Source organism: Sander lucioperca, chromosome 3, assembly GCF_008315115.2.
Source record: "Sander lucioperca isolate FBNREF2018 chromosome 3, SLUC_FBN_1.2, whole genome shotgun sequence".
Lineage (NCBI taxonomy): Eukaryota > Metazoa > Chordata > Actinopteri > Perciformes > Percidae > Sander > Sander lucioperca.
Genome location: NC_050175.1, coordinates 2223819 through 2248316, shown reverse-complemented (window position 1 = coordinate 2248316; position 24498 = coordinate 2223819). Strand labels below are relative to the sequence as shown.

The window sequence follows — 24498 nt, the reverse complement described above, 5'->3', positions numbered from 1 at the left end:
CCAGGTGCTCTGTGAAGGTCAGAGTTTGGATGAGGGGAGAGTTTGTTTGGGGCTGCCGGGGATTCACGCCTCTTGTGCTGTTGGCCAACAAAGGGTGGGACCCGAGGTCAAAGCTGGATTCTCATGTCAGGGACAACCCACAGACTGTAGGGATGACCACATGTTTACATGGATCTAAATATCAACCACAGTGTGCAGCCCAACTGTGACAACAATTATAATAACAATTATATTTCTTATAAGGAGCATAAGGACAAGAGATCTGATGGATAAAAGCAAACCTTAAAGCCTACGACCCCTCAAACAAGAGGCAGAATATTCATGTATAATTGTATGAGCTCTTGTCCAGCTGCTGTCATAGAGAGTGGTAGAGAGGCAGCACGTTTCTGTTTCTATATGATATACATAACTACTTGTGTTGGTATATTTATTTTAACAATAACATGTCTTTCCAAAGAAGAAGAGCTACATACCTACAGATTACAAAATAAACTAACATTAATAAACTGATATCCTTTACTGTGATATTTAATATAAAGACCGTAATAAACCTCCTTCTCTCTGCACCCTCTGCACCGCTAAACAATCAGCCCCCTAGCAAGAAAGCTAGCTTACTAGCCAGCTGGCCAGCCTCTAAATTAGTAAATGTATCAACTTAATGTTTCATTCACACGATCTTGTTACATCGTAGGAAAGCACATTGCTAGCTAGCCGTTCGGTTCCACCGTGGGGAGACTTCTTTGCCGAGAGAAGGGATGACAGCCCAGGAGAGGGACAGTCTGGTGAGCCATCTCCCGGTGTCCGCTGTCATCCTTCGGGGAGTGAAGCAGAGGGACCGTAGGCTCTGTTCAGTTCTGCCGCTGATTCGAGCAAACGCTGTTTGTTGTGGGTATCAAAGCAACGTTTTTATCCAGTTTCCTTTTTGAATGAGGAATAGATTACTGCAGCCTGCTGGTACGGAGAGTTATTTCCTCTCACACAGGCGCAGAACGTACGTGGTACTTGGTTCTGTGGTGTGTTCCAGTGCTAATTTTTGGCCAAGACAAAGGTGACATGGGCCCGTCGACACAGTCGTCCTTCGCCTCCACTAGTTCCTGGCCGTTGGCTTGGTGTGTCAGGGCCCTTAGTTGCATTTATTTCTTTTCCTAGTATGGCAGTGAAATCTCTTTATAGTTACATTATAAAGTTCTGTCATTTACTTTCCTTCTTAAATCCAAGTGATGCTTTCACATCTGAATAGCTGCGAGGGTCTGCATACATTTCACAATTTGCGTGGGTTTCCTCCAGGTGCTCCGGTTTCTTCCCACCATTAAGACATGCATGCTAGGTAAGGTAAGGTAAGGTTAGGACTACAGTTGAAAATAAGCCGACTGGCGCATTTACAGAAATGTTGATTAATGTGCATCAAATAAACTTACAAATCTGCACGGTTGTCTTTACACACAGACCTCCAGATTTGTATGTACAGAAACCTGTGCGTGTCCGCTGTCCACCATGCTGTTTGTGTCCATGTCTGTATTGGAATATATCAGGCTTAGTGCTCCCTGTTTGGACGATTGCCTTTGAGCTTGCATGCTGAAGATAGATAGATACATTTTGCATAATTGTGCCATATTGTGATATATATTCATATATAATTTGTAAAGAATTAATATTGTAATGTCAATTTCAACCATATCGCTAAGGCCAAGACATAATAAATCACATGTGGGACAAAATATGGAGTGCAATCTGCATTGGTAAGCCAATTCTAGCTCTGCCCCTTGTGGATGAATATGTAAGTGAGACCTTTTTTTGCTGCTTACAGCACTGCCATATCTATCATGTAAGAAAGGTGAAATCACACCCAGAGGGCGCCTCACAGGTGGCCTCAAGTACATCTTCCTCTTCCCAGCAGGGGGTGTTGAATCTCTCAACAATCTCTTAACGGTTGAATCACACTAGGTGAAGTAATAATGCCCCACTGTCATCTGTCACACTGTAACAATATACTACTTTGGCTGGCTGATTTACAGGATGAGAGCGAGACATCTACCGCCTCACTGGGAAAGAGAGAGAGAAATTACAGAGAGAAAGAAAGACCAAAGGCATGAGTCAGGAGAGAAGTTGAGAGGCGACTGAGGAAAAGAAAAGGGAGGGAGGGAAGAAGAGAAGGGGGGAAGGAAGATGAGAAGGGGGGAGGGAGTAGAGCTGGAGTCTGCTAGAAGGCTGTTTCTTTGGCCAGATGTGATCTTAGCAGGCAGCTTCAGCTCTCCTCAACAGTGCTTCTGCTGGATTTTCTGCTGTTTAGTAAATCTGCTCGGGACATTTAAGGGAAAATGTACGAACGACACAAGCGGAGGTACAGTTTCTGTGCCAAAGGAGAGCGAGCTGTGGACGTGGTTTTGATAAAGGTAGGCTACCTATCTGCACTTTCAAAAAAAGTTGCTTGCTATGATAAAAGTGCTACTGCTACAGTAATAACAGTCATTTGAACCGAAAACACAGTTAAGTGCTTCAAACAGATAAAAAATGATGGCAAAAGCATTAAAAGCAAGGTAACAAAATAAAAGCAGGGCTAAAATCGTAAAAGTAAACAATAAAATAGATAATTAATGACATTATTACATGAAATAAAGTCCATTAAGGAGAGTTTCATGAAGTGATTCAGCAGCTCAAGCCCCTGAGAGAGATTGATGTTTAAAGGCCTGATCACACTTATCCTTAAAAGCTGTCCAGAAAAAGTTATTTCTAAAGTTAAACATAATCAAAACTGTCACAAAGTGCTTCAACATGTTTTTACAAACCTGTAGTCATCTGCCAGAGATGTTGTCACAGCTTTTGCTGTGTTGCACCCAGGGAGATGATTGCATGGTTGTTGATAGTGGCCCTCCAGACACAGAGTGCTGATTATTTTGGGGTGGAGTGTGGTTTCTGGATGTACGGTGCATGGGTATGCTGCATTGAACATCAAGGCAGATGCCTGCACTCTATCCATCTCTGTGGAATAACTGTGTATGAAACTTAATGAGGCTCAGACAGTTTAAGGTCTTTCTAGGATTTTTTGTTGAGGATAATAGGTACTTTAAAGTACAAGTACTGAAAAACCATAAAGCTAAAACAGAATATAAAGTCCATTGATGTTCCTGAAATGTCTTGTCACACTGCAAAGTTGGGACCTTTCTCTATCGTGCAAAGGTCCTGTTACTCTACCATTAATGTTCTGTGTCAAACCATTTGAACTGGGTGTTCTTTATAGCACCAAAAAGTGTTATTTAAAGCCCAAATGGCACTACACAGAACCCTTTATGACATTTTTCCACTGTGCCTCTGATTTTTCTTTTGGATGTAGGACAGCAGTTTGTCAGGTTAGTTCTTGGTAAACGTGTTGTAGTTATAATCATAAGATGTTCCCTTCCAATAGACAGTGATGAGCCTGCTCCAATCAAGGTTACTATAATACTTATCCAGGTAGTTTAGTTAGTTAGCATATTAGTGCATAGTTGGATTGGATGTTAACAGATGCCCCTGAAAGAATATCTATAAATGTACAACCCATACAGTTAGGGGTTACATATGTGATTACAAGACTGATATGAATGATGAATGCTTATCATTCATATAATCATTGAATGATTATTCATTTTTCTGACCATTTTCTTGATGCCACTGTTCTAGCCATGATGGCGTGTTACTGGATGGCAATGTTTGTCACTTTGGTCCAGACTGAAATATCTTAACAATGTAATGGATGACCATACAATCTTGGTACAGACATTCATGTCCCCTCAGGATGAATTATAATTGCGTTGGTGATCTACTAGTATTAGAGCAGTATTAGATCTATAGTACTATATCCTTCGCGTTCTACTTCCGGGATTGCTCTGGTGCCGCAGGAAATTCTGCCGAAGGCATATATTTTCGCCGATTTCCGTTTCCTTCCTCTTTCTTTGTGTTGGCGTTCTAAACTCTGGTGGATTTGTGAGGACTATGGTTAACTGCTCCTCAGATCTCTGCAGGGTAAATCCAGACAGCTAGCTAGACTATCTGTCCAATCTGAGTTTTCTCTCACATGACTATTTTACAGTGGCTCCGTGCGGAGCTTAGCGCCACCCATAACAATTGTGATTTGAATAACCACTGACTGAAAGCTGGAATATTAATTACCATGCATTAACTAAACTATGACTGACACTACTGTAGACTTTTGACATGTCCTACATTACGTCATGTTGGCTATCATGCTGTCTGCTGGTCGGGACATCCAGAAGCAGAACAGAGCCGACTGGGAGGTACTGAGAGGAAAATATCCATGAAGTGGATTGCTCTGGTATATGTAACACATCTCATTAGTATATTGTCACATTCTAAACTTGGACCTGATGTCAGCTCTTCTTTTCACCTTTTTGTGTGTGTGTGTGTGTGTGTGTAAAAGTGAGAGAGAGGGAAAGTGGGAGAGATATGATGGTGTGGGAAAAAGGCAGCGCCGGGCTAACGGTTTCCTCTGGACTCAGATGGAAAACAGGCATTTGGCCAAATGACTTCATTCCAACCAGCGTTTCACATCCCAGCATTTCTCCTGGCCTGAAGTCACAAAACACATCATCACTCTGCTTACCAAGTACAGTAACTGTGAATGAGCCTTTATACTAACTAACATAGTACTACAGTGTATACAAGCACATGTTGCTCTGCAGATATATGGCAAACATACACTTCTAACAGGCCGGAAATTAACCAATCTTTCTTTCCTGACATTTATTTCCTCCTTTTTTTCTTCTTCATTCTTGATCATCTTGTGGTTGCGGGAATATTTGTTTCCTCTATAGGTAAAAGGCTCTGACCCCTTTGCTTGTAATATTGGTGATGTAATATCTGAAGATTATTCTACTGTTGATCTCAAAGGAAATCATTCTGAATCAAATATTACAAGTGTTCTGGTGATTAAAAAGACAGTCCTTCAACCAGAGGGCCCAGATTTAATCATCGACTATGCTAAAATGTCCTTCAGCAAAACCCTGTCTCTGTCAGGGTCCACTTGTGCACTATTCTGTTGCTGACTGTGACCTCTGACCTTTCTGTGAAGGCAGGTATAGGAAACTATTTCAATAAAAGAGGCACTTCATAAGTTGTCTTTAAAATATTAAATGGAACCCAAAGCAAATCCTGTGTAGCAGTTGGGACAGCTGATATATATTTGCTTTTATCCTGTAAGGTAAGTTGATTTCAGTGCACGTTCAAGGTGCAACAGAATAGGCTTGTCCTCAGGTCTGCTGTCGGCCGCCCTGAAGGATCAAACCTTGTATACATACTTGGCTGGAAACAGTCATTCAGTCAGCCACGGCATCTTTCAATGCTGCGGAACCTCTCTGGCCACCTGCCTGTTTCAAAACAAGGCAGCGATCCAAGTCCTGCCTGCCCCAGCATAAACAGACCAGTCCACCTTTTTATTTTTAAACCAGATGTGTTTTTACTGGGTACAGTTTAGATTCCCCCGGCGCTACAAATATGCACTGGGCTGTTCAGACTCCGGACTGCCAGCTTTCAGAGGGGGGATTGGTTCTTCACTTGGTGGCTGACTGACTGGTTTGCAGGCTTTCTAACTGGCAGGACCACTTGTTTGATAAGTGTATGGTTGGCTGATTGGTGAATGGCTGGCAGCCTAACTTGCTGTCACCTTGTGCCTCTTGGTTTGTACCGTAACATATTCTTACGTCCTCACCTCCACTGATCTTACTACATATTCAACCCTACCTTTTCCCTTTATCCACAGTGCTTCTTTCAGGAAAATAGACAAAGCAATTTTTTCCTGAAAGAGGTGAGGACGTAATTATGTTTTCTCCAAAACAAAGCAAGTATTACTTTAGTGCCAGCTTCAGAGTTGCTATGTAACTGGCATCGCTGCGCTGGTAATAGAAGTTGTGATTTGAAGTTTACAGTTGAAATTGAGGCTTCCCATTTGTCAAGACTTAGATGTAATCTTTCATTCCTTAGTCATGTGGTCACCATTTCGCCAAATAATATGAACTGCAACACCCCACGTAATACGAACTGATTATACACACACACACACACACACACACACACACACACATAGACTATGCCACCATCCAGACAGGGACTGTGATCATAACAATTATAAATAATATGACATGTTTGTAGGGACAGGTGTGTCAGATGTTTGTTTATATTGTATCATGTCTTTTTTATGATTGCTGGAGGGTGTCCTTAAATATGTTTTTATGTGGGGTTTTTTTCATCTTATTCTGCAAATTGTTGGAGCAATTGATGCAAGGACAATTTCTGTGTGGACAGACAATAAAGTTTTATCTTATCTTATATTATCTTACACTGCCCAAATTAAGTTAAAACATGATAAATGTATAACTTGCATGAACAGCAGGTACTTCCACAAATGCCCCTCTCTAGGAGAAGTGTCCATTTCCTATCCCATCATGCCTAAGAGTTCAGTTAATTCTATAATCTTTTGTTCAGGATCTTTGCTGCTTTGCTGTAAGGTCAAGGCATGTAACCTTATGTAATATGTTGCAGTCACTGGCAATCATTTGACTTCTGAGCAGAACCTTTGTGTGTGTGTGTGTGTGTGTGTGTGTGTGTGTCTGTCTGTCTGCGTCTGTGTGTGTCTGTGTGTGTCTGTGTGTACTGGCACCCTCTGTGACCAGCTAATCTTTCCTCATCAGTGTGTTTGTTCTCTCTCAGCAGGCACTGTTTGATATCTCAACACAGCTGTGAGAAAAGAAAAAGCCTGTGTGTGTTGTCTGTGCATGCATCTGTGTGTGTGAGATTTTGTTGTGTGCATGTGAGACTTGATGAGTGAAAAAAAGGAGCACAAGTGTTTGTAATAAGTGTGCATGCATGCAGCACTGTTGGCTGATGGAGGTGAGTTGGTATGTAAGTGCCTGTCACTGTGTTTGTTAGAATGTGTATGGTCACAGTGGGTACTTTGACACACACACACACACACACACACACACACACACACACACACACACACACACACTCGCCACTCTCAGGCCTAGACAACAGAGCTCAGTGTTACTCCTGGTCTCAGCAGACTTTACCAGACTGTTCTGGCTGTTTACTAACTGTTCTATTATTTCCCTTTACCCACATAGTCATTATAGCCACATTACTGGTGATTATTTATCAAAAATCTCATTGTGTAAATATTTTGTGAAAGCACCAATAGTCAACACTACAATATCGTTGCGGTATCGATATCGAGGTATTTGGTCAAAAATATCGTGATATTTGATTTTCTCCATATCGCCCAGCCCTAGTTAGGACTCACTCATCCTTCGCTGTCTTGATTCTTAATTTGTTTTTAACCTCCTGACTTGTATCTTATTATTCTGTCTCTGTTCCCTAGTTTAATCAATAACTGCAGTGTATGTAATCAGATTAGTATTGATTTTTTTCTCTTTTTATTTGTAGCAGTCTGTTTTTGTGACATTGTCTTTACACTACAATGAAAAGCACTATAGAGATTAATTACAAAATGTAAATACATTGAAAGGCTATTGCTGAAATTCCAAACATGCTGGTTCAAGCCTCTTAACCATGAGGATTAGCTGTTTTTTTTGTTTTATATCATTGTAAATTGAATATTCTTATGTTTTGGATTGCTGGTCTGAACAAAAAAAAAACAATTTGAAGACCCTGGGCTCTAAGGAAAGTGTTCTAGGCTTTTTCATGTTTTTATATAGACTTTGCGATTAATTGGTTAATAAAAAAATTAATATTGCTGGGGCCTCCGCAGGTTGCCTGGCCTGAAAACAAGACTCCAGGAAACCACTCCGTCCTGCCAAGAAGTAGTCCAGCATATAACCTTATGTGAAACCACACATTGTAGTTATTACACTTCTTCTTGTATGAATGAAACAATTAATTAATGGATTATTATATTGATTAGTAGGCTTTAGAGGTGCTCATAAGTGGACAACCTTTAGACAGAGCCAGGCTTGCTGTTTCCCAGTGTTTCCAGTCTATGCTAAGAATAAAAACACTGAACATGAATTGGTATATTCAAATTCTTCACTTCACACCGCAGGAATAGTTGTTTTCATTCAAGTACTTCTCAGCATCACAGAAACAAGGTTACGTGTATAAATGACCCGAGGGACTGTTCATTCTCACTGATCTGATAAAAGCTAGGATCCATACAGTGGCTGGAAGGAGAGCATACAGTATACGTGTGGTGTAACCGAAACTCAAGAGTTGACTTGGTGGGCCATGGTGGAACAGCATCTTTGTTTTGTTCCTCTTTCAGATTAACGATGAGGAACGTGTTTATACTGCGTCTGGAGGTTCCTTTGTACAAGTCTTACACAGCCTAGTTTAAAGGGCCATGCTAAAGCCTGTTGATCTCAGCCAGGCTTAACCTGGGTTTACTAGGCTTGGAAGTTAAATGGGAATATTTAAGGAGGTGGGGGGGGGGGGACAAGCTACTAGCAAGAAAGAAAGGAACAAACCATTGAAGGACAGACCATAAACATATTACCATCCATCCTTTATTACAGTAGCCTCATCTCAGTTCAGAAATCACTTGACCCCTTTACAAAAGCCATGTTTTCAGGGTCTGCTGAAGAGCTTAGTCTTAGCAATCTAGCTGTATTAATATATCATTTATCTATTTTTAGTTTACTTTGTTTGTACAAGAGACACATTCTAAATCAAAACTCATCATCTTTATCTACATGCCGTTGATGGAGTTCATTATAAAACAATGAGCTTCTCTGAGTCTCTGTTAGTTTCACATTCAGAGCTGCCACTCAAATCTGTATAGCTTCGGCCGAGCTGTTGAAGCTTTTGTGTTTCCTGCGAAAAGGGGGAAGCCTGTGGCTTTCTTAAACACATACACACACACACACACACACACACAGCTGTTGTATAGACACTCAGACCACAGAGGAAGCAGAGTCCCAGGGTTGTGTGATTACAGCCAACCACAGATCTCTGACAGGCAGTGTGTGTGTGTGTGCGTTTGAGTTGGTGTCAGTCTAACTGCGACTTTTGAAGGCTGAAAACAGACCAAAGTTAGACCTTTCCAAACAGTTCCTCTAGGAGATGGAGCCGGAGTATAGCCACTAAATCCGATGAATAGTTTGCTGTTCTAAAGAGTGTCTTATCGTTGCCACCCATCCTGTGTACTGAGCAACACTTCCTATCTGCCGCGCTGGTCTGCATCATTATTTCTTTGTGGGTGACGGTCACATGTTGCTGAGGCTGATTCAGTGTCTTCCTGTTTCTCTGTAGATCCACCGAGACAGAGAGGCGTCGTTCCATCAGTCCTGCAACACTCAACACTCAGGTAAGATTTACTCTTAGCCACTAATAAACTAACCTCTTTTGTCAGAATGGGGTATGAATTCAAATAGCTTTTTTGTGCATGTTTTTGTTCTTATTTTTTTTATTTATTAAGAGGATTCATGTACTGTATATTGCTTAAAGCCACCCAGCAAGGTTGTTTCCAATAGGTGACGTGAATGTGTAGTGAATGTAGAAGTGGGCCATCTATGCATTAATGTTTACGCTCGCCCATTTGTTTGAAGTTATAGCAAATTGATGTTTGGCCTTGTGACGTTTTAAACAGTGTGGTTGAGGTGTCACTGACACAAAGCAAAGGTACTTCATCGTTTGAGCTTCAGCATTTGGCTGGACTGCCTGAGTGCTGTAATGGTGATCGAAACCTTGGAGATGCTCCTTTTTTTTTTTAAAGGTACTTAAGAGTACCTCTTTTAAAATGCATTAGCAGGACATCCACTGTATAAGAGTAGACATTGTTTAACATTAGCTTGGCTTTTGTATATGTCGTACATGCATCTTGTCTTCTACCCCAGATTAGGTAAATCTTTAGTTTAATATTAGTTGTTTTTGTCTTTTTTTTTTTTTTTTTTATAAATGTATGTCAGTGTTTTACAGGACTAAGACTCTACAACCAAGCTATCAGCTCTTTTTTAGCTGGTGCTAAATGCTAACGTAAGCATGCTAACATGTTTGCAATGGACATGTTAACATGCTGATGTTCAACAGGTTATATTTACAATGTTCATGTTCGTTTAGCATGTTAGCATAACATTTTAGCACCCCTCACAGCTGAGCTTGTATGGAAATGTTTTATGTTTTGTAACTAATTGGTCATAAACCAAAGTATTAGACAAATTTGAAGTTTGACCTCATGGTGGTACTAGGTAAGCAGTCAGGGGATCACCAAAGTCATTAGGTGTTATCCTCTGGGGGGCATGCATCACTGCACTAAATTGGATGGACCGACTGACCGATCACGTGACCATCCCTAGAGCCACGTTGCTAGTGTGGCTAAAAACAACATTAGCTCACTCGTCATTGCAGGAAAGGGATGATTGTTGGTGTTGTAGCTGTGGATATACAGTATTTCAGTCAGTATGTGAGGGATGACTGTAAAAGAAAATGTTATATATTGACATATACGTATGTGTGGGCAACAGCCACAGTAAGATAGAAAAACAGGATAGTATGACCTCTGTAAAATGTGTCTGTCTGCGGAGAGACCAGTCTCAATGAAACAAAACCAACAGATCGATGAGAACAAACTGCCTTTTATCTGTGGTGGAAAACAGATGAAACATCAGTCTGTCAGACAGAGAAAGAGAGAATAGGGTTTTAATGGATGAGGTGAAGAAATACAGAGAGAAAGAAAGGAAACACAAAGATGGAAAGAGAATGACAAAGAATATGAGGGTGGGTGAGGGTGGGATTTCCTCTGTAGCAGCTGGGAGAAGTCGGCATCACTTCCTTTTTGGTGAAAATATATCTCTCTCTCTCCTTCACTAAACTCATCCAACGTATTCTCTCTCTCTCTCTGGTTCATTTAGTCAGGTAACAGGAGCCATGGCAGGAAACTGATTGACTGGCTGGTAAATCTCGAATCCACCATTCACACACATGAGCGCAATAGAACAAAATACAATAAACAATTTCCACATGAGACAGGAAATGTGGTGTCCATTGCATGTACACATGTACATGTGTATTAATGTACTGTTCACAATTGAGTACCCTATTTAAAGCAATGCTGGCAGCATGGCTCTAGGGTTGGCAATGACGGTCGGCCGGGTGGTTGATCAGCCCACCACTGGAAATTTCTCAACGACTATTGAATAGATAAGAGAATAGAGAAATTTTAGAAGGATATTCATGGTCGCCCGAGGTGCTGACATTAGCATTTAGTCTAGCTGAAGCACAAACACTGCGGTGTCTTTGTACAGTATAACAGAGCTGCTAGCATGCTTTAGACTCAGAGTCTTCTTGTCAAGTAAGTAATAATATATCAGTGATTGACAGATATGGCTCAAAAGATTTTAATGCTTGGTTTGAGAATACAATTACAGGTGCAGTAAGCAATGCTGCGCAAAGATTGTTGATATTTGAACTCAACAGCCAAAGAAATACAACCTCACTGAATTTGATACAAAGTGTATTGGATTAACATCACATACTATACTTTAAGCTCTACATGACACTTGGGATTATTAAACTAGACTAGTGAGGAAGGAAGTTAGGGCCTTGACCTTCTTTTGTCAGTGTCAAAGGTCAATGTAAATGGGTTGACCCAGGACCACCCAGCTCAAGCTCAGGGTTGAGAACTCAAACTTACAAGTATCAGCCAGTGTTTAACCAATTCCTTCTTGCATGTTTTCTCCATATGTTAATAAGTGATATTAAGTGATATATAGTACAATTGTGTAAGTATGGCTACACAAACTCAGACACAGCAGCAAAGACAACATAGAAGGCACCCAAGAGCCCTTGATTGACAAGTCTATGCAAAGCCTCAGCCTCAGAACATGCTGTGTATTGCCTGTGGTGTGTGATGGGCCTGGATCTGCATCCTATAATATAGCTGGTCAATGTGTTTTTGGAAGGCCACAGCTTGGTAGTGTGCCTGGCTGCCTGTGGTTTGCTAGCCTCTGTTGAGAGTCTTGCTGCTGATTTAAAGTGTTGTTTGTAATGTTGCATGATATTACATTTATCATGGGTGAAGCTGTGTCCTGTTTAGCTCAACTCGATTCAGTAACCCTCATTTATATAGGAGGAGACATGCTGGGTGTGCCTTTGATTCCAGACAAAAATAATACTGTGAAAAGAGAAAACAAAGATATAGGAGTAAATGGTGGTTTAAAATGAATCACAGTAAAGGTTTAAATTACAGTTTGGTTAAGTAGTGTACTACTCTCTGAAACGTGTGCAAGGAAGACAGCAGAGGACAGATTTTTATTTCAGTAAACATGACAAGCCATATGACATGCCTGCAGCCTCTTGACAACATTGTGAGGATTTTCCATTATGCATGAAAACATTTTGAACATGTTCGTAGTACTTTAATTGTGAGAATGTGTGTTGCTCAAACTAGAACATTGAATAGCAGATGGTTCAGTGATTATGAGCTGATTCAGTTTACCTAGTTACAACAGAAAAACACACCAAGCTGCTCTACTTTAAGAGCTTCAAAAATGTTTTTGGTGCGGCACACTTTGTGTTGATCAGACCTCAAAGTACACCCACTGTGGTCAAATATCCTCTATTTGCAAAAAGTCAGTCCGGTTGCTCTAATTTAACATGTCATGTCCTTAGAAAATATAAGGGAATAAGGAAAAATAAGGTTCTATCTGTAAGTGCTGATACAATCTGCACTTAGGGAAACACTTAAGGTAGCCTCAGTGGCATCTTATCTTGACTAACAGTGTGAAAATGTGCCGAGAAGAGTGTTTTGAGACAGGGAGGCCCGGTGGATACTTTATCTTGTTGGTTATTTCTTACCACATTCATTACTTCAGACTGGATGATTTGTTTGGATCATATCTCTCTTGCAATTTTTCTTCTACAGCATTCATCTAACAACACACATTTCTCCTCCTGAGTTCAGCCTGGCTTCCTTTTTCTTTTTCTTGTCCTACATTTTTAACTGCATTGACACAGCAGTAACTGTTTGGATTGCAAGTAGGGCTGGGCGATATGGAGAAAATCAGATATCACGATACTCTTGACCACATACCTCGATATCGATATTGTGGCGATATTCTAGGGTTGACAATTGGTGCTTTGACAAAATATCTTCACACTTAGATTTTTGATAAATAATCATCAGTAATGTGGACAAAATGTCTAAGTGGGTAAAGGCAAACAATAGAACAGCTAGATCAGTCTGGTAAGTTCAGAAAATGACATCACTTTACTGTAATGCAGCCTTTAAAACCAGGAAAAGACTAAACTTATGTCATATCACGATATTACGATATCCAAAATCTAAGACGATATCTAGTCTCATATCATGATATCGATATAATATCGATATATTGCCCAGCCCTAATTGCAAGCGATATTTGATTGATCTGAGTAGTTACAGCATTAGCATGGCAACTCTGCTGAGCTGTGAGAAGTGCGTATGAGTTTTTGCATGACAGTATAGTGATATATTTATATATAGTAATATATAAGTAGTCTATCTGGGTGATGTGATATGATGATATGACCTTTTTGCCGTTGTTTGCTTGCACTGCTGGTATTCTAGAAATTAAAGCTTTTTTTCTGTATTGACCCCATTCGTCTCTTATTAGATGTTGCATATACTGTAAGTCAAAGTAATATCTACAGCTGTGAGCTGATTCACATTCACCCAACAACCTCAACCACCCACTGACTCATCAGAGCACTTTACACCTGTTCTGTGTGTGTGTGTGTGTGTGTGTGTGTGTGTGTGTGTGTGTGTGTGTGTGTGTGTGTGCGTGTGTGTGTGTGTGCGTGCGAGAGGGACAGTGAAACAGAGGGAGGAAGACGGCTGTCAAAACTCGCATTCCCCTGCTAGTTTTGGTGGACAGGTGTGAGAGGGTGGAGTCCATGAAAAACTCCCAGCATCCACTTCTGTCACCAACACTTAGGCTGCCCTAACACACACACAGTTACATTTTGGGATCCTCCATTCATAGTGGGCTTGTGATGGTAGAAAATATGAAGACCAAAGGGTAAAATGTTTTGCATCAACTTCCAAAACCATCTTGGTCAAGCTTAAGCTCTGCCGCAGCACTTGGGGTCAAAGGTCAGTGTAGTTTTTGTCTTTGGAGTGTTGTCTTTTCCACTGTGTTGTAAAGAAAACCTACATCCCCCTCTTAATGCCCTGTGTATCTCTGTGTGTGACCTTTCTACTGCAGAAATACTTCTATCACAGAGAGGACAAAACCCTGTATCTGTCATATTGTGGCCACCTCCCTCTGCTGCTGGATACATACATACCAATATGGAGACATTTATTTCCTAAATAAGATTTAAACCGCTGACACCTCTGATTACAAGATTCAGAATTGAATATTAGTTAGTTTCTAAGCTCTTTCAAGCCCTGTAATGAGAAATTATTGATAATGTATAGCACTGCTTCTCAGATCTGTGAAACACTTTGGGAAAGCAAGCTTTTCAAAATTATCAAATTATTGCTGATTAGTTAATCCTCCCAGGATAAGAGTGTGTTAATGAGTGAAATCAACTGCTCAATATCTGAATAAATATATGGACATATATTGGCTGCAGAAAATAAATATTTCACAGCTGCTGATTAAAATAATGTTATCATGTGTTTTTACACATCTGTGTGTGTGAGTGCTCTGGTACTGTACTGGTCAATATTGGGATCCTAAAGACCTTGATCCTTCCTGACTTCTTGGGCTTAGCAGTCCTTCGGTCAGTGAGTAGGCCTGATGAGGACCCGACTGGATGCCCCACCTCTTCAACCCATCTATGCTTTCATGCAGTTGCATGCGTGTGTTTAGTGGTTAGCAGTAAGCAACTAATCAGTTTCAGGAAGTCTATGACTGTGCCCCCCAGTTGCTCGTTTTTTATTGCAATGTAACAGATTCTTGCCAAAATGAAGGGCTCTGTCACTGACCACTCCCAATGCAGTCCTTTGTCCCATCTCCTGACCCCCTGATGGCCCTGTTCTCTGAGCAGCTGACTGCAGCTAAATCTTCAGCCCTGGGATTCCTGGAGTGCAAACTTGCGTCAAAGATCATTGCCATTGGTGCAAACATACCAGCCGAGACACAGCGACGCTGGTGTTTTTCTCACCTTGTGTCTGTGTCTGAATGTATGTGTGTCATCATGGCAAAATGTGGTCCTGGAGAAATCTACTGTAGCGGGAACTACCACAGAAGCGGTTTTGAGTACTTTGCCAGGTGTTTATATGTCTGTCTGTCTGCGGCCAGATGTTGTCACCGCGATAGCATCACAACCATGTAGGATGCAGCCATGGAACTTTACCTGTGTGTAGCTGAGATCAAAATGAAGGTTGAGTTTGAAAATGGCTATGGTCCAAGCAAGGGCGCCGGAGGTGAAAGGGTAGAAAGGAGGGAAGGGGACATTCCCCCACACACACACACACACACACACACACACACACACACACTTTGGCCCAATTATGCATCATGGCTGGTGTGATCCCATTGCAAGATGGTCTCTAGTTAATTATTGTAGACATTTTCACACAGTATCCAGGCACACAAGGAACTTCCTCTTGTTCATATGAGCACAGGGAAAATGTTCCTGAGGGATAAAGAATAACTTCCGCTTTCTCTGGCAAAAATAGACATCAGAAATGATGCAAAATAACAAACTCAGTGAGTGATCTCATCCAGTTGTTCTTGGCATCTGGCTAAAGTAAGCCTATTATTATACTCTGTAGTTGGGCACAATCTTCCTCTTTTAGTTTGGCCTGGGATATTATCTGTACAAGTCCTTACATGTACAAAAAACTGCAGTGCCACAGGGCTGTTGCATAAGAAATGTTGTACTGTGTGCAGACTTTAGGATGGATAACTTGTTTTTAACGAGGGGGCTTTAAAAAAACATCTGGAATAGTGTGTTTAAACCCCCAAATGGTTGATGGTGGGTTGCTGTTGAATACATCTAAATTTAAAAGAGGATAAGAAGATATTTAATGTGACATATCGCTGGCTATGATTCAGGTGGGGAAGTAGTGACTTACTCAAGTACACATTGATGTGGCTGATGATTGCACACACTGGGCTTGAAACTGTCTGTGTGCTATCTCTAATTGCTCCTTGTAACTTTAAAGCTAATACAAAATACTGCAGAATGTCTTTTTAAGTCTCTCTCAGTGTCCAGTTGGCCCCAGGGTGATGCTACTCTCTTCATGAAAGCTGTTCTGCAGTACATCAATATTATTTTCAGTTGTCATTTTCTCTAACTGAGATTTTAACTTCAGTTCTGCTCTCAGGCCTTTGAAACACACAAACAGCAGTTGTTTGCCTTTGCAGTTCAGACACAGATGGCTATAGTCAGGACAGTGGGCCATTGATCCGCCAGGCTTTCACACCTTCTCAGATTCCCAGAAGTCTTTTCACTGATGTCTAACAGACCTGCTTATGTATTAGAGGAGGGAATGAAAATATATTATTTTGGGAAAGTGGTGCTTCTCAGTTGGAATAAAACTTTAATAAATGTTTTCCTGATTAAAATGTCAAGATTTATCCTGGTACCTTCATATTTCTGATTGAGTTAAACAGGTTTCTACGTAAGATTGATCTGTGTTTTCCACCTGCTATATTTCACTATTAAAAAAATGTTGTTCTGTGTTTTTTAGGATCCTCACAGTCTTCAGCATTTCCCAGTTTGCCCAGTAGAACCAGCAGTGCCACCAGCTGTCCCTCCACAGCTCACAGAGACTCTGGCAGCGACATCGAAAGCTTCCTGAACGTGGAGCCAGGATATGACAGTGTCTTCAGAAAGGTTAGACTCAAGGTTTTCTCTTTGTGGCTGGGGTTCGGTGGGAAAACTTTACCTCCAGGACACACAAACTGGACTGATGACTCGAGGTTTGCTAGTTCTATTGTGTTTACCAGCAAAATCCCTTAATCCACTTATTAAAAATCAGTGTTGAGTTCATTATAAACAATGCACTGAAATTATAACAATGTTAATATGAGGGAAGCAGTGTTGTTGTTCGAATCTTTGTTCCAGGTGGGAATATTTGTGGCGCAGAAATGAACTACAACAAAAATATCAGTAAAACAACAACATAGCTCGTATTTGTGACTGTGTTTCTGTACGAGTGTTGACCAGCTTGTTACAGAATTAAACTGCAAAACAATCAATAAATACATGTAAAAAATAATAGACTGTGTTAACTTTGATTTAGCCGTGAATTCAGGGTTCAACAACTTTTACCAAATCCTCGACTGGCTGTGTTCCAAACATCCAGTTCACTCAAGCTGAACCCTATCAATATACAGTATATATTTTTGTGTTTGCCCTTGCAACTAGCCCTATAGGGATTATATAGTATATAGAAGTACTGTAGCTATTTTGTCAGTCTAGGCTTGACTATTCATTTATCAGCGCCCCAAGGCTGAGATGCCAAACATCTACTAAGCATCTTTTTAAGCTGACAGCTCTACACTGCTGCTGGGAGAGTGCAAGCCGTGGTCCCTGCTGTCACTCTGCTGCTGTTGAAAGTCTGTTTTAAGCAAGCCGTTCAGTTTCTGCAGCATTGAGCACTTGAAACATGCTCATTGTGATGTGAACTGAATTTCCTGTTTGTTTTAAACAACAATGGAGAACATCAGCTGCCCAGGAGTATATAATATGATGCTGAAGGTTAAGTGACAGGGATGGACAAAATGTGCCATGAAGTCCACAGGCTTTGATTCCACACGAAGACCACAACAGCTAAATTCAGCTGCAGTAAGTGAGGATTAATGTCTTCACTGATCTGCGAAGGTATATTCTCTTTCTTTTGCAAGATACAATACTGTACATTTTCTAGAAGCTGTAGAATAATGGGCAGAAAAACTCTAAGAAACTCTAGGGTCATAGCATTGATTCCAGTAACATGTCAGTTGAGCGGGTGTCATGTCCATGTGCCCTTGAGTCAGTGTAACTTTAAATGCTCACTAGTATCTAAGAGCCTAAAATATAAAATAAAGTTAAGAACTCAGCTGCATCCTTCTCCCAGCTCTAAAGCTAAAGTTATATGACTCACAAACATACACTGCAGTCACATGCAGTCAGAATATACACACACACACACACACACACACACTCATGTGGTCTCTCACTCCCACAGGAAGTCGTGTCCGCAGCATAAAGCAGATCTTTCATTCCCAGCTCTCCAACAGGAGCAGCTCTATGCTCGGCTCTCTCACTGCAGCTGGCAGCACAATAGGCCCAGTTAAAGCTCACACCTACAAATTAGCTCTGAATGGACTATCCAGTACCTGTGTGTGTGTGTGTGTGTGTGTGTGTATTGATTGCTTATATTCACTCAGATACTGTAGGTAAGACTGGCCAAGGACATCACAATGAGTCCCTGCAAATGTTGACAAATTTCTTCTCTGCTATAAATCTAGCATTCTCTCTCTCTCTCTCTCTCTCTCTCTCTCTCTCTCTCTCTCTCTCTCTCTCTCGATAGATAGATAGATTTGTCAACTACTAACTAGCTAACAACTGTCTTTAGCTTTGAATCACAGTACCGTGATAATGATGAATACATCTTGAAAAGATGCATATAACTTATATAACCCTTTCCTGGGAAAGGTTTGTTGGTGTTTGTTTTAATGTCAGTGTTTCTATAAAGTGGCTCTGGCCCATTATCCGGAAGCTTTGCCATTTGGTCCTCATTATATCCCATTCCTGTGGGTTAAATAGCTCTACAGCATTCTCTTAATTCATCGTATGCTTCAGTGAAGAAATGCTGATGGATATACAACGTGATGAATAAGATTTATTAACAATAATTTGAAGGGCATCTGTTCTATTCTGTTCTATCGTACTGTATTCTATTCTGTTCTATTCTACTATATTCTGTTCAATTCTATTCTACTCTGTTCCATACTGTGTTATATTCTGTCATATTCTGTTCTGTTGCATTCTACCCCATTGTGTTTATTCATTTTTATTTATGTTCTGATCAATTTTAATTGAATTAATTATATTCAGTTCTATTCTATTCTAGTCAGTTGTGTTCTGTTGCATTATATTCCATAGCATGTTATTCTGTCCTGTTTGTTCTGTTCTCTAGTTACTGTTCTGTTCTATTCTATTTTATTATGTTCTATCCATAGAAATAAAATGGATAGAAAGGCCACATCTACATTCAAGTTTTCCATTTCATTTCTGTTTCTATCCTATACTGTTCTATCCTGTTCTGTTCAATCCCGTTATATTCTTCATCTATGTGGCTGGTAAAATAGTGAAATTGCCTCATATATTTTATGTGTTCCCCAGTTACTGTAGCTAGATGACCAGGATGTTTCAGGGTTAAGGGCTCCTTCCTATGTGTTTCTGTGAGCAGAACAAGGCCCTAATACTGCCAGTTGTAGTACTCTTTTCACTGGAGCGCTCCTTTATTAGATGTGGGATGGATGTGAATATTAAGAGAAAGCAGCTACTTTTACACATGTCTGTTCCCTGAAATAATAAATCAATCAACATTTCATTAGAGTTTGGCATTGATTTCACTCATTTTTGAATTAATGAAGCTGTTCTTGTGGCTCATGATAAACTGTCACTTTCAGGTGGTGCTTCTTTTACTTTGACAGTTCCCCATTAGCACATGATTCTGAATGGGCAGTGAGGCTTTTCAATAATAAATAAATATATATATATTTAATTTTTTTATTATTATTTTTTATTTATTTATTTTATTTATTGGATTTCTGCAGAACGATGAACCAGTGACAGGAGGAGACAGTGCCAGCGAGGTTTCCATCTCCTGTTCCTCGGCAGACGACACCGCCAGCGTTGGTCTGTCCAGCTCTAGTCCCGAGTGCAGCCAGGGCCTGGAATGCAGCTGGAGCCCAGAGGAGAGCATCCAGACTGGGGCTACTATCACTGCAGGACTGGACAGTGGTGGTGGTGGTGGTGGTGGAGGAGCAGGAGAAGCTGAAGAAGAAGCCAAAGACAGAGTGACAGAGGTACCGCGGCGCTCCTGTCTACTACGGAACAGTATCCGCTCCCTGTCGCCTCTTCGCCGCCACAGCTGGGGACCTGGAAAGAACAACGGAGGAGAAGCAGAGATGAACCACAGGAGGTGAGACTGGGAAAGTTACTTGATTCTTTAAGATGAAGGCTTTCTAATGACATTGTGGATGGAGTTGAATTGATAGCGAGATAGGAAAGTTACTCCTTTGTCCTCGACATTGGCTGCTGGTGTTAGTCAGTGTGTGTTTTGTAGTCAGTAGATGCCAGTAGACCTTATGTGTGCAGATGTCAGTATTATTAGAGCTTATTGATGTCATTCCCAATGTGCCATGTTAAGTTTTTCCTCTTCCTACTGCGAGCAGCTGTGTTGCCATTTCTCTGGTGTTGGTAAGGGAGCTACCAAAATTGTGCGCACAAAGATGCAATCACACAACGACTCAGAGACACACACTCACAGCAACATGTAGAGTATAGTCATCAGTTCACGCATACTACTTTGCACCCACATTGACACACTAAGAACATAATGCAGAGCACATTAACCACAAGACATTGACATCTATTTTGTCTTGATAGAATGGCGATGGACTGCTTGTGGAGTAGTTGCCATGCAATATAAGGCCTGTGCCATGATGTTGGAGTGAAAACAGTAAAACAACTGCTTTTTGACTTTAACCAGCTGCTATTTTTATAATATCCAGGTTGGGCACAAACAGACAATACCACCAAGCTTTCAAGTAGTTTATCTTTACAGTGTAATTCATGAAAGAAAGAAGAATCATTTTTTAACCGGAGGTGCCCTTTATGGATCAAATGAGGCACCTGGAGCACATAAGAAAGCATGTTGTGCACACTAGTGAGCGTGTTAAGTCAAAACATTTCTAAAAAGGTTCTTCCTGCTGCTAAAAGTGCATGCTGTGTTAAGCAATGACAATTCTGTGACTATAGTAGTATGTTACATGTAAAGTAAAAGAAAAATGAATGCAATAAGAGTAATTAGTGAGACAAACGTGTGTCATCACCACATCCTGCCTGACGGGAATACTTTGACATTTTGGGAAATTTGCTCTCTTGCCGAGAGTTGGATGAGTACATGGTGTCTGTACAATAAATATGAAGCTACAACCAGTAACCTTAGCTGAGCATAAAGATTGTAAATGGAGAAACAGCTTCCAACAACCAGCAATTCTAAAGTTCACTGTTATTTTTATATATATATATATATATATATATATATATATACACGATAAGATACAAGATACTGGGAGGTCACTGCTCCTGGCCAAGAAATAGTTTGGCACATAACCCTGCATAAAATAGCTTCATTTGTTATTGTACCTTTTTAGATGTGGTGGTCTATGGACAGAGCTGGGCTAGCTGTTTCCCCTTGTTTCCAGTCTTTGTGCTAAGCTAAGCTAACCATCTCCTGGTTCCAGCTTCATATATAAACGTGGTATCAATCTTTTCATCTAACGCTAACTCTAAGAAAGCAATAAGCGTATTTCCCAAAATGTCTAAACACACTATAAGTGTCACTGTACCGTCTACGGTACAGATTGTGGCAGTGGTGTCGCTGTAATCTCCATTTATAAACGTTTTTATAACTTTAAAGCATTAAATCTTCAAAATATACAGCCATGCGACACACCAATTTAAAGCTTAGCGTCTCAGGATTCCATTAAGCCCACACACAAAGCATAAGATGATTTACAGCAGTTACACAACTGCTACAAAGTTATAATAAATAAAACAATACAGCGTAAACAGCGCAGCCCGTGTGTTTTGCATCCTTACCTGTTTCCTTGTCCCTTTGGCCACTGCGTGGATTTTTTGCCCAAAACTTTTTTTTCACAACGGAAAATCGCTGAACTGTTTTTCATTTCCGCACTTCTAACGCTGCTCGCTTCTCTCCTGAGGGTCCTAGCAACTTGATGTGGGCGTCATTCTATTCCCTGAGTTCTAAGCTTTCCATCGATACCTGATATAAGCCAATCGGTGCAGGTTTGGCTGTGATACACCAATAATAAAGCTGAAGTCTCCTCTGACGCGTTTGGGACCACGAGGAAATGATCGACATTTGCTCGGACCAGTTAGATGTAAATGCCCTCAAAACCCGCCTACATTTGTAGCCAATGAGTAGACAAGTCGATCGATACCAAATTTGCCGGTGAAATTCTAACCCTGTAATGGCTGGAGCTGTGTCAAAGCAAAAACAGGGCCTCCCATAAGCATTTCACACCCTGTGCAGTTCATAATGACTTATTTCTATATATTTATGTATATAGTTATTTCAAGTATGTGTATGATTGATGTGGATGTGTTTGTGTATTTGAGAAGTGTTTTATTTTGTACTTTATTGGCTTTTTTCTTTGCACTTTTCAAATAAAAATCAGAAAAACGCTCAGACATATGTAGAAAAAAATTCATATAAAATCAATTTTTGAGTCTTTTGGCTTCTGGATTTTTTCTGTAGTAAGCTGAGACATGTGGCTAATGTCCTGGATTGTCTGTCACCTGGAATATGTGTTCACAGCAGTGGATTTTAATCATTTTATAGATGTATGACTTGGACGGAAATAGAAACCCTCCATTCTAGCCTCTGTAACTCTGTGTCAGTAAGGCCTAGAATCACTCTGACACTTGGAACAAAAACTTGAGAGTGTTTTCTTTCCACATCCCTGAGTGTCAAAGTATATGGGAGCTGTACCAATTTTAATTTGGGTATGACGTTTAGACCAAAAGCTTGAAAATGCAGGAGATTCTTAAGAGGTTTTAAGATCATGATTCTGAAGAAATGCCTTTGTAATCACTCCTCCAACATGGTGGCCTGCGCCTCAGAGCTCCATATACACACAATAGTGCCCAGAGATATCTAACCAACTAAAAAGATTATGGTTCCATTAGAAAATGAAATAGTTTATTCATCATTCATTCATTATGTCCTTATTGACCTGCCATCCCCTCATATCCCAACTCCTCTCGCCCATCATGCACCACTCTCCGTCTCTCTCTCATCCATCACCTTCAGCTCTGCCCGTAGCCCTGGTGAGAGGAAGCCGACCTTTCACAGGAGAAGGTACTAACACATCCCATTCATCACTTCATGTGATGTTAAGATTGACTTGTTGCCATGTGACGTGCAATGGCAAATTCACGGAGTGTAGCCTTTGTGGATCTCCCACCTTTTAATGTATGCTTGCTGAACTGCTGCTGCATTGTGCTTCCTCCCTGCAGGCTGTGCTGAAAACGGTTACTCTCTTTTCACCCATTAGAATGTGCTAGAAATACTGGGGTAAATAGATGGTTAAGCAAACTGGTGTTTTGTACTGCAGTGGTAATAACAAGCAGCCACATGCAACAAGGGGACTTTAGCTGTGGAGGCTCAGAGGACTGTACTGGCGAGAGATTGAGAACAGTAAGTGACACAGTAACACACTTACTTGGTGTAGTAAGTTCCTGTAGGAAATTTTTCAAGACTGTAAAGGCTTCTGAAGATTTTGGAGAAGATAGTGTCCCACAGCAGTAAAACAGGACAAAAGTTAGTTACGTTGTGCAGAATTGTTATCGGTGAAAGAAGAATAGCTTTGTTGCTTTTGAGACGGGGGGAGTCAGGCATGAAGAAGAACCATGCAATATTCAATATCAAGTGATCTTTTATGACCCTGAGTGTAGTTGTTTCAGTTCTGTGGGCTGAGACAAACCCTCACCCTGCACTTCTCAGGAAGGCTGATGGCTATGAAAACAGGCTTGCAGCTGTAAATGGCGTAAGCACCCACGCCCAGGTAGGCTTCTTCACTTAGGGTTGATGATAGCAGTCACACGGTGGTGTAATGGAGTCCGTTGGGATGGGACCCAAGCAACATGTCACTTTCTGTTTTCAGGCTTCTGGCATGACGTTCGTGAAGTCCTGGAGGATCATATGGCGCTTTTCCATCACATGGTACCAGCTCGACTCGCCTCGACTCTACTCGCCTTTTTTGGTTTTCCATTACGAAAAAAAGTACCTGGTACCTGCTAACAGGTACTTTTTTAGTACCTCCTCAGTCGAGGTTCCAAGCGAGCTGAGGCGAGCCGAAAAGGTGACGTGAAAGCGACAGACGGGGGTGTCCTGAACAAACCCGCTATTTTTAAACAGTTTAGCCAGCTGTTTTTTTTTTTGCTGCCTCCAGCTTAACTTGAAACTAAATGTGTCTTCTGGCAACACACACCTTCGACGTTCTGTGTGTGTGTGTGTGTGTGTGTGTGTGTGTGTGTGTGTGTGTGTGTGTGTGTCGCGTTAGGTCACGGCAGTTTACTGCGGCGCTGCTTGTTTACAGTTGTGCGGAGGCTCCGGCAGAGATTTCACCGTAGCCTAACTACACACACACATGACCAGCTCCACGCACACACCAGCGCACAAGTATAAACATCAGGCCACTTTTCCATAGGCTACACAGGCTACGGCGAAAGCTCTGTGTGGAGCCTCCACAGAACTGTAAAACAAACTCAAGTGGCCTGATGTTATACTTGTGCGCTGGTGTGTGCATCGATACG

At 41.0% G+C, this 24498-nt stretch overlaps 1 protein-coding gene across 13 annotated transcripts in view; it reads left to right on the top strand.

Annotated features, from left to right (window-relative positions):
* The window catches only part of LOC116057226 (A-kinase anchor protein 13), a 106636-nt gene that overhangs the window by 42349 nt on the left and 39789 nt on the right, over positions 1 to 24498 (top strand). For 11 of the 13 annotated variants that reach the window (XM_035999130.1, XM_035999131.1, XM_031309621.2 and 8 more), the window contains 4 exons: positions 9256 to 9310; positions 16628 to 16773; positions 19707 to 20074; positions 22994 to 23041. In XM_035999130.1, coding sequence (XP_035855023.1) covers positions 9256 to 9310; positions 16628 to 16773; positions 19707 to 20074; positions 22994 to 23041 — 617 coding nt within the window. The remainder of the gene's footprint in view (positions 1 to 9255; positions 9311 to 16627; positions 16774 to 19706; positions 20075 to 22993; positions 23042 to 24498) is intronic. The other 2 variants (XM_035999136.1, XM_035999132.1) reach the window with 1 other exon arrangement.